The sequence below is a fragment of the Macrobrachium nipponense genome, chromosome 22 (assembly GCF_015104395.2).
Source record: "Macrobrachium nipponense isolate FS-2020 chromosome 22, ASM1510439v2, whole genome shotgun sequence".
NCBI lineage: Eukaryota > Metazoa > Arthropoda > Malacostraca > Decapoda > Palaemonidae > Macrobrachium > Macrobrachium nipponense.
This window is the reverse complement of record NC_087213.1, coordinates 71,226,721-71,237,891: the sequence shown is the minus strand read 5'-3', so window position 1 is coordinate 71,237,891 and position 11,171 is coordinate 71,226,721. Positions and strand designations below refer to the sequence as shown.

At 36.0% G+C, this 11,171-nt stretch overlaps 1 protein-coding gene across 2 annotated transcripts in view; it reads right to left on the bottom strand.

Annotated features, from left to right (window-relative positions):
* Nucleotides 1–8,969: 8,969 nt before the first annotated feature.
* Nucleotides 8,970–11,171, bottom strand: part of LOC135198799 (KH domain-containing, RNA-binding, signal transduction-associated protein 2-like) — a 99,425-nt gene continuing 97,223 nt past the window's right edge. For both annotated transcript variants that reach the window (XM_064226758.1, XM_064226757.1), the window contains exon 8: nt 8,970–9,457. In XM_064226758.1, coding sequence (XP_064082828.1) covers nt 9,363–9,457 — 95 coding nt within the window. In that variant the 3' untranslated portion in view covers nt 8,970–9,362. The remainder of the gene's footprint in view (nt 9,458–11,171) is intronic.

The window sequence follows — 11,171 nt, the reverse complement described above, 5'->3', positions numbered from 1 at the left end:
GAAAAGCATATTTAGTGAAATTAATACGTCATGGATTCTACAACGCGAATGCCTTTACAAAATGAACATGTGAAACAGAATGTCTGAGTTTCGCAACAAGAGTAAACGCTGCTTATTCGTCTCTTGCTAAGTTCAGTCTCTCTAGACTTAATGGTGTTCGCGGCTATTTCAGAACAGTCTTAACCTACTTCCACTATAGGAAAGCCGTTAACTAAGAGTTCACTTTATCATAACCGAGATCTTGATCATAACGGTCGGATACACGGTCAAATTCTGCCTGTCATTGAAAAGACGCTGACGTCAACTGTTTAAATTGTATACCATTCATGGGGACGGAACGTGCGGTAAGCTATATTGTCAGACCAAGATATACAGCATTTCAAGTACTCGATTCTGTTAACGTAATTCAGAAGTTTTGCGATCAATGCAATACCTTTAGGTAATAATTTTTACACACGACTTGATTCCACATCAGTGATGGATCATATAAAAACTAAGTTGAACAGTTATCTGTTTCGCTTGTCGTGGAGTATTTCAAACTTTTGAATCGTAGTAATATGAATTATCAATTTTTTTTTCAGTCCCCTAAAAGTGTATCGCAAACCCTGTAATATATTCTGTTTCTTGTGAAAGGCTTGGTAATAGCTTTACTTATGCTCTTTTTTATTGAAGAAGAGTTTCGTTTATTTGAATCGGGTAGAATTTTATTGAAAATGGTAAAGAGAGAGCTCTTAATCCGTGTCCATTCATTAGGGACAGACATGTTTCAGGAAATTTCCGCGACGCTACAAAAAGGTGACAGCATCTTCAGTTAATTTGGTCTCTATGTGAAAATAGAAGCCAGAAGTCCAAGGCAAATGAGGACGGGGTGCAGGAATATTGCATGAAATATTTCGGGCTCGTTTGAGCTGTCTACGAGACTACATACGTGGGAGAAGTAAAGAGTTTAACGGAGGCGTCAAACAGGTGGGGCGTTAGATCTCGTGAAAACGTGTCACCTGCTTTCTAATGATACAAATGTAGAGCATGCGGAAAATTAACTTGAAAATAGGCGTCTCAAGATGAGAAACATGAAATTAATAGATAAGATTTTTCACGCAGAGGAAAGCCTGTAAAGTCCTCCGTTCTTCGTAGTAATTGAATCCATAATGGGAAGGCTTTTAGAAATGAGGAGGGAATGGGTATTACTGTGATAATATGGCATTCCATTTCCCGTGAGCTAAGAAGGCTTAGAAAACAGATACATAAAACAATATAAAATAAGATAAAACTAGGCTGTCTTGCTATTGATTGCCACTCTTGCACATAAATACTCGATGTAATAGCGCATATGAAACTGCCCGGAAATTGGAAAGATGATGGAGAGAGCCTCTGTGAAATGGAGTGTAGCCAACACACCCACCCACTTTGTGTGGGTGTATGTGTGTGTGAGAGCGAGGGAAAGAGAGAGGATATTGGAAAATGCATAATAATAAGCTTGATTAAATGGCATTATGCTAATGAGACAAATGATACTGAAGTAGTATGTCAATATTGAATTTTGAAAATTCAGATGACATTGGAAGTGAAGGTTCAAAGTTTAATTATCGTTAGATGAATGATGTAAAACATAGTTTGCTGAAAATCTATTTTGTATTGATTCCCAAATGTCTAACGACAGTCAAGTCGTGGAAGTCTAGAGATGTTAGAATTTTGATGTTTCCGTATAATTATCGGGCAACGATATTACTTAAAATGATCAAAGATATTTTTATTTCGCTTATATATCACACTGGTAAGTCTTTATCAATCTGGAAAAAAAAATTTCTAAGTGTTGTCTCGCATGCCAAGGTCCCAGGCATTGTTTCCGTTTCCAGACTGTAATAACGAAACAATAAGAATGATTAGGGTCTGTGCGGGCTTTCTAAGAGTTGAAGTTTGAGAACAAAGAATCCTTACCATAAATCTTCTTTGGCGTTTTCGGGAGGCAAATATTTTGATTAAAAGCTTGAAAGTGTTTTTCTTTGTGAATATTTTATTAAATATATATTTATATATCTCCATGTTATTCTTATGTACAAAAGCCATCTATATAACCTTACAAACGTAGACTATTTTTTTTTTCTTCTCTATCAAAGAAAATTGTATCTTTTGTGACCTTGTCGGAAATTATGGAGCTTGGGGGTTCATATCAATTCGAATTCTGTAGGAAGAAGAAGAGCGCATTCCAAAAGACAGTCTTCTAACGATTACGTTCCACTTCTGTTCCAGGAATTCGAGTTTGTGACGCTCTTTTAGCCCAGGCAAGTTTCAATTTTGGAAGATTTTTAAAATTTTGGGTAACAGATGTGTTTGCAATAATTTTGAATGGATGACTACTTACTGTCTTGGGATGCATTTGAAATGGCTACTAATAGCGAATATAGGGGGAAACTTTTAGCAATTACTAGCAATAATATAGCAACTATCATTTGCAATTAATATCCAAGCCAATTTTACTAAATGAGCGCCACAGAATCAAAAAGCTCATTTGAAGACAGTGAACTACACAGTTCATAGATTATGACAGTAACCAGATGTATTTTAGCTGAAAAATAGAACACAGGGCAAAGGAGGGATCTGTATTCACTGAAGAACACCAGCTTCTGGGTGGTTAGTCGTGAGCCCCCTAACTTATGGGAAGGACAAGGCTTTCAAAATTTACCTTCCACTAAGTCTTACAAAATAATCAAATAGCAAACTACATTTCCACGAATTATATTATTTTACACACAACTGGGAGGGCAAACACCATGAAAGCAACACGTGGCCTAAAGTAAACACGAAGAGACCAAAGGGTTTATAAAGGGTATGCTTATCAGATAATAAACAGTTGAAAGCATTTCAAGTTAGAAACTACTTCGGATACCTGGCATTAAAATTAATTGAAAACAGCTCATCAAGTCAGAAATCACAGGCACAAAATAGCAGATACACTACCATTTCTTTGTAAGCAACAAGGAAAACGGGAGTGTCCCAATTGATCTTCTTGCATGTTATTTGCTGCCTTGTGATTTCACACTGTATTTTTATACAAAAGAAAGAAGGCATTATCTTAGGACAGGGAATATTCCCAGATAGAGATTAGCCAATCACAAGCTTTTGTCATTTGTTGAGGAGCCTTATCATTGGTCCCACCTTTCTGTTTAACCAATTCAGTTCATGTCTACTACAGTACTCGCTAGCAAAGTAAAAAGGGTGATTGGAAAGGTAACCAATCTACTATCATTATGCCTCTCAAGATTGGAGACGAGCCGTAGATGGTGATTGGATCCCTCTAGTCTGTGTTAAGCTTGAGCTGTGACCTTTCGTAAAACTAATTTCTATGTATTCTTGTTACAACCTACTTAATATTATACAGCTTAAGTAAATAATCCTTGATGAAGAAACACGCACGCGCACTGCCAAAATACTCTACTGTGCGAACTACATGAATGTGTACAGGAAAATTGAGGTACATAGCATTTGATCATCTTCATAAATACATAATGATTCATCTCTATATATATATCTTATGTATACTTTTCATTAATCGATGTATTGACCCGCATTATATATCTATTCTGATGAAAGGTCAATACATAAACCTTAGCAAGAAAAAATAAATATATCTTTATATATTTATATATTTATGTACTTATTGTTCAGTGCTAACCTTTTCACTGACTGTCAAAAATATAAAAATGTAAATGGGAACGATAATAAACGACAGAAAAGAGTCTAGCCTATCCTTAAGGTTTCAAAAACATGCATATATATGCAAAAAATTTTGATAGAATCTTGGAAGAAATTCATGTTACCACCAAATTGTCTCTGAAGCATTGTATTGGAGACTATGCTTACTGCTATGAGTATATATATAATATATATATATATATATATATCTATATATATATATATATATATATATATCATATATATGTATATATATATATTATATTATATATATATATATATATATAATTGTATATTGTATATTATAGATAATGGATATGCATATGGAAATAAATTTCAGTATGCCATAAGACCCGTTGAAATAGAATCAAAGACTATCAATGGCAATTGTATCACTGGGTGACTCCAGTCCTCTGCAAGTAATGCATTTCACAAGTGACTGCACTTGTGAATACCTGGTACCACAAATGTTTAGTTTCTGAAAGGCGCTTGTTCTTTTAGGTGTATGCTAGCATGAGGTCATTCTCTCATGCTTGGAAACCCCTATAGTTCTTGTTAGTGCATTGGTTCTCTCATTTTCTTTTCTAACGTTTGTTAGTATTCATGGTTGCCTTCATTCATCAGGATCAAGTTTCATGTTTCCACAAGTGTTTGTTTCTTGTTGATAGTGATGATTCTAGTTTGAGTCCCATGGTTAACGAAGTGGTTCATTCTGCAGCCTTCTAGTTATATCAGGATCAAAACTTTAAGTATTTTATAGCTTCACCTCCACTACATTCTATTTCATGGTTTGCTTTTCCCCTGGTGTGGGACTTATTTTTATGACTAGAAATTATGGTAAGGTTTCAGGGGATGTGCGTGACAGTCTGATCCCAGTCTTTTATTCCTTTGATTTTCTAAGCAGAGATATTTTGATCTTACACTCCTGGTAACCAGAATAATTTGGAAATACTTTTGGTTTGCAAAGTCATACAAACTACATAATTGGTAGTTAAGTAGTTATTTTAGGCAGAGGTTTCCGATTGACCTTGCTCAAGTATCGGACTGAAGCTCTATTTAAGGGAGCAGATGTCTAGTTCAGTGTTATTTGTCCATGGCTGGCTTATTCTTGCGTCTTTAAAAAAATAATAAAAAAGTCTTTAATGCCCCTACATTAGATGAGAAAGCCAGCACCATAATACTCATGGCATCCAGGTGTCTTGAGTAGAGAGGTTAGGATCATAATGTTTTATGAAAAGCAAGTGTAGGGGTTACGTTTGTTAGTAAAAAAAATTTAATTTCATGAAGCGATGTCTCATCATTGTTGAAAAAATTTACAATTTCACAAAGTATGGCTTCATGATATTGAAAAACTTATCTGCTAGTCCTGCCTGGAAATTTAGTTCATATATTCATTGACATACCTATTCATCTCAAACCAAATTCATTATAGAGCGGAATAATCCCTCTGATTCCGGTGCTTGGCTTCAAGCCTAAATGTCATATTCCATTCGTAAACACACTCACTCAAGAGAGGATTTTTGTTGGAGGCAGTGAAGGATTTTGCGAGGACATTTAGTGAATCAACATTTCACCTGTGCCAGCTGTGTAAGAGGGAAAGGCTTTGGAAACATCTATGGCTTGAAGGCAACTCATGATTACAGGTAACTTTTAGTGGATATCTGTTGGCATACATAAACTTACTCATTAGAGTATAAAAACTACATATCTAGTAGTTGAACCCATCAGCACTTATTTGTGCTGGCATTAAATTTTGAACATTCCCGCTCAGTGTCCCTATGGAATAAGCTAGCTTTGTTCATGTAACTGGTTACAGAACCACGAGTATAAATTTTGGTGCTCAGTTAACTAGCTTTCAAAAGAAAATTCTTGAATACAGTGCGTTCTTTGTTCTCTGCTGCCCATTTTTATTTTAAATAGCTGTTTAATTCTCATGCACAACCTTGAGTGGCTTTTCATTTCAACTCCTATCTTTCTTGAATATAAGAACTTTATACCTTTTCATTTAAACTGACACTCACGAATATAAGGATCCTTACCATGTTTAATTTTGAATACTTACGCAACAGCAGCGTGTTTAGGTGCAAGGTCTGGAATGTTTATCTTAAGATAGTTAGTAGGGGACTGTCCCTTCATAGTAGGCCATGTAGTGTGGTTTTTCCTTGTACTTGTACTTCTGTCAAGTAAGGACTGGTTTGTCAACTTTCCTCCAGTTTGTCATTGGTATTTTCAACACGTTCCTCTTCAATTACTGTGGTTTGATGTTATACCTCCCTCTCATGGCATAGTCAGATAGTTCTTATATAGCATGTATTGATCGAAAAAATGCATCTTTTAACTTGGTATTGCATCGAGATTTACCTCTCCTACATGGCATCCCATACATGAGCTAATTCAACTTGTTCTGCTGGTGTCCTTGTATATGGCTAATACATAGTTTCAGAGGATATCCGATCCGCTGATCAAGACAGCTGTTCTTGGAGTCCTGTTCCCCCTCTTTATTGAGGTTAAGGTTCAAGACTTCAGCAGTGTTCTCCAGTTTTCAGAGATCCACTTATCCTTTAGTCCGTCTCTTCTGTAGTTTAGGTTCTGTTATTTGAAGCCAGGAATCCGTTCCTAAGAGGAGTTCCCCATTCCTTAGTTTATTTTAACTGTGGTTAGGAATCCTTTCAGCATTCTGTTTAACCTGAAGAGAAAATAGGGTTAAAGCCAGAATCACTCTGCTAAAGCTAGAAACTGATGCTCTCCAGTGAGTGGAAGCCTCCTTTGTTCGAAAAGCTACAGTGGTCTTTGAGTGGTATCAGCAAAGTAACCAAAATTCCTAAGACAATGCCAGAAAGCTCCAGAAGCGTATTTAGTGCTGTGCCAAAGCTTGCTGTATTAAAAAGTGTCAGCCATTATGTTACTTTGAGCACTGAGTCCCAAAGAGAAGTTTCCCAAGTGAAATTGTTTTAAACTTATAGTTTATTGATCTGTGTATCAATAATGGTCATCTTCTATTAAGGGGCTTAGTGAAGTTGAAATAGGAGTATGTCATGGCATAATAATATATTTAGTTGATCTTGCCTAAATCAGCAGAGGAATTTTCAAAGGAAAGAGGGCATATAAATTCTTGGAGTTCAACCCCACCCATTGTTTTCAGTGGCAGTAGGAAATATCACTGACTTTACCTCTCTGTCCCTTCACATGGAGGAAATAATAGACCTTACATAAATGGAAACATTCGCTATTCTCATAGGGACTTTTTCCCAGACATGTTTTGGAGCATACATATCTAAAGGTTGATAACAATGTTTAAAAATTTGTCATTTATTAGGTGGTCCTGGTGTGTCTTAATTCCAACATTTAAGGGATGAAAAGAAGTCTGGAGTGTTTATCAGTCAATGCAGCGGACAACAACCAGATATAATGTGATGTTTGGGTCATCCTTGGGACACCATTTGAGACGAGACCACAGGTTATGTTATATTTGTAACACCCATAGTGTGATTTTGTTATCTTGATATGTTGACCCATTAGAATGGCCTTAGAACGAATAACATCAGTTCTGTTTCATGGAAGATATGTCAACATCTCTTTATGGCCTAGTAAAGGCTCACTTAGTACAGCAGGTAGGATCAACAACAGGCTTAGCTTGCTCTTGAGAGGTGAGCTAGGTGTTTTTGTCTCGCTAAGAAATTTCATTCTCTCCAATAATGAGGACTAGATTTGAGAGCTCCTTAGGAAGTACATTTAGTGCCACAGCATTTGCTAAAACCAAAACTTGTTAGAAATATAGCTTCTAGGCAAGGAGTCCAGTTAAAGACCTCCCATAAGATATTCTGCACTAATGATGGTCTTCAGTGTGTCAAAAGCAAGTTGTACCTTTGAGAATCGCATCCTACACCACTATTGTTACTACAACTACTTTACCCCTACTCCCAATGTGGCTGCTGAGGAGTATCTTTCCTCCTTATGTCTATTTGGGCACTTAAACCATTGTATAGCATATGTATCTTTTAACAACTACTCTGTAGGGTAAATGTCCTTCTTTTGGTAGAATTGACAATAATTGCAGGCGAGTTTGTCTACTGAACATAAGCCAAAAATATTAAAGTCTCTGAAAAGTTTATCTTTGTCATGAAGTAAAACAAGTCGAAGTTTCAAAATTACGCTTTTATGCCTATGGTGGTTTCCCTAACTTTGAGCCTGAACCAAGATAGAATGAAGATCAGGTCAGTTGGGACAAATCAAATGGAACTTGAGTCATACTCGCTGGTGCTTTCCGCATTCTAGCTGTTATGTGTTGGATGGATAGATTTACTCCGAAATTTCAGAATTCTGCCCTATTATAATTACCAGTACTTTCCATAAAGAATACTGATAAAGTATCCTGGCTCAAGTTCCATGAGTGGGCACTGATTTCCAGCAAATGTCCTAAGGAAATGGTAAATAATTTAATTTATTTTATATTGTATAGTAATAATACAAGGTTGTTTGCATTATCAGTTTCGAAAGCGCCAAAATAGTGTCCTAAAGGTCGTGTTATGTACAAAGAAAAATTAATACATAACAAATTGGCAAATCAAGTTGAGCAATTTCTTCATTTCCATAAATGGGGGTTTAAAATCAGAAGTCCATGTTATATGTCCATTAAAATTCAAGTACTGTAGTTAAACATTCACTGCTGAAAAGGCAGTTGCAGTAATGATTTTTGAAACCTTAAGTTTTAGACTAAATAGAGTAAAAATTGACTTAAGATTTTTGAAACCTTAAGTTTTAGACTAAATAGAGTAAAACTGACTTAGATCTGACTAGCTTAGAAGCTTGATTACACAGTTATTACATTCCTAGTAAAGGTATTGTCCACTGGACATGACTTACTCACAAACTGAAATATCTACTAAACACCAGTCACAAACCAAATCTTGAAATCACAACAATTTACGAGTGAGGACCTTTTACATAATTGAAAATGACCTTTCTTTCGTCACAGTCCTTGTGGGATTTGTAAACATGTATAAGAATAGCTACAGAACTTTTCTCCCTTAAACGTCCTGGTTGTGAGTCCCCTTTCTCACAGGAAGGATGGGTGATATTTCAGTCTCTTAATTTATGTGGACTACGTATTAGTTTAGTCACTACCTGATTTTTTTTTTACCAGTACGTACTAACAGGTGAGATACGAATTTAAACTTCAGATAATTTTTCCCAACAGTTAAAACTTGACAATTAAAGCACCTCTCATAATTATGACTTCAGAGATTCACAACACTTGGTGGGGTTGAGTAAAGGCAGAGAGAGAGAGAGAGAGAGAGAGAGAGAGAGAGAGAGAGAGAGAGAGAGAGAGAGAGAGAGAGAGAGCAGACGTCTCTTCGCCTAATCATAACTGGACACGAGTAATTTGGCTTGAAAAAGTACCTAAAAAAATGTTAAGCAAAAGAACCGATGATGAAGAGAGGGGAAGAATGGATGGGAAAAAATGCACTATGAACAGAAAATGAAACTGGGATGAAAATAGTTGTTCTTGTGACTACCTTTTTCACATTTAGGACGACTTGGAGTAAGCTTAACTGCTGGTTGGGAAAACACCAAGATTTCCTTGTCTCTCTTGAATGATTTTATATATATTGTAAATATACATATATATAATTCTTTACTGTGATACTTCTTTGGCTGGTCATTCTAATTTATGTGGATGATGGCACACGAGGGTAGGGATCATGACGAAACCGAGCCCTGTCACCTGGACTGTTCACCTTGAGGGCGCCACCTGCTCCACGACCTGTTATTGGACGAGAACAAGAACAACAACACAATTAGATAATGTAACAAACTGTTATAGACATACGTCATGGATAATGCTTCTGCTTTACAATAATCAGAGAAACTGTCTTTGTGCTAAGGTCTGTTAAAAGCTTCAGGTTCCATGTATGTATGCATTGTGAAGTAAACTTAATTTTAAATAATGAAGTTTTATTCTGTGATGTCATCTTCAAAACACCAGTTCACAAAACACCAAACGTTAAAACAAATTGGTAAAAAGGTTATGAAAAAGCATTGCAATTTTACATCTATTTTAAGAATAAGATTCTTAGGCATGCTCACAAAGACTCTGGGATGCTTATTTTACTTTTCATTTTAGAATCATTGCAAATTAACAGCCAAGAAATTTTTAAAATTTCAACTTTACATTTATATCAAATAATGATTAATGATGATGAAAATATTATTGAAAATGTAAGATTTCGCCTTAAAAATATATGTATATTTTTATTTCTCGTTTATGTAGAAACTCTTCAAATGATTAACCCCAGTTTTTAAAGGAGCCCTACACTTCTGATGGTGAAAGAAAGCTTTCTTTGCCATTTCAGTAACTTCAATTTACACAGTGTTCATGCTCTTAAAATGTTTCTGGTATTATGCATTTTCAGATCTTAGAACATTCTCCCATAACCTCTCATCTGAGGCCTAAGTAGGAGCCTTTCATATAAGGCTTCTGTTTCTTCAATTTTTCTTACCAGAACTTGCTCCAATGTTTGTATGGTGTTTTTACGTTGCATGGAACCAGTGGTTATTCAGCAACGGGACCAACGGCTTTACGTGACTTCCAAACCACGTCGAGAGTGAACTTCTATCACCAGAAATACACATATCTCACTCCTCAATAGAATGGCCGAGAATCGAACCCGCGACCACCGAAGTGGGACGCAAACACCATACCAACCACGCCACCGAGGCGCTAGATCTTGCTCCATTTTGAGCGTAATCTCTCTCCTCCAATGCATAAACCCCGTCGGGGGGTAGTGCCGTCAATGGGCCTCATACGGTGCACTGTAGGCATTACTTAAGATTCTTTGCAGCGTGCCCTCGGCCCCTAGCTGCAACCGCTATCGTTCCTTTTACTGTACCTCTTTTCATATTCTCTTTCTTCATCTTACTTTACACCCTCTCCTAATACTTGATTCATAGTGCAACTGCGAGGTTTTCCTCCTGTTACACCTTTCAAACCTTTTACTGTCAATTTCCATTTCAGCGCTAAATGACCTCATAAGTCCCAGTGCTTGGTCTTTGGCCTAATTCTATGTCCAACTCAGTTGAACCAATGCATAAAAGTTTTTAGAAAGAAACCCCAATCAATCAATATTTTTGCTCGATAAGTTTCCCGTTATTTAGTCTTTAAAGCATTGTTACATTAAATTTGCCAGTTTCATCAGCCCAAGTATGAAAATTTACGAGCACATATATAATGCAATATAGATATATATATATATATATATATATATATATATATATATATATATATATATATATATATATATATATATATATATATATATATACACACATTTATATGTATATATAATGGTTCATGAATGGTTATGTTCAAGGTCAATTTGTCAAATATTGTATTACAAAAAAAAATGCTGACCATAAAAACGGGGTCACGCAATTCCTGCACAGTTCTGCATTTTATGCTTCAAAAACACGAATAAGCT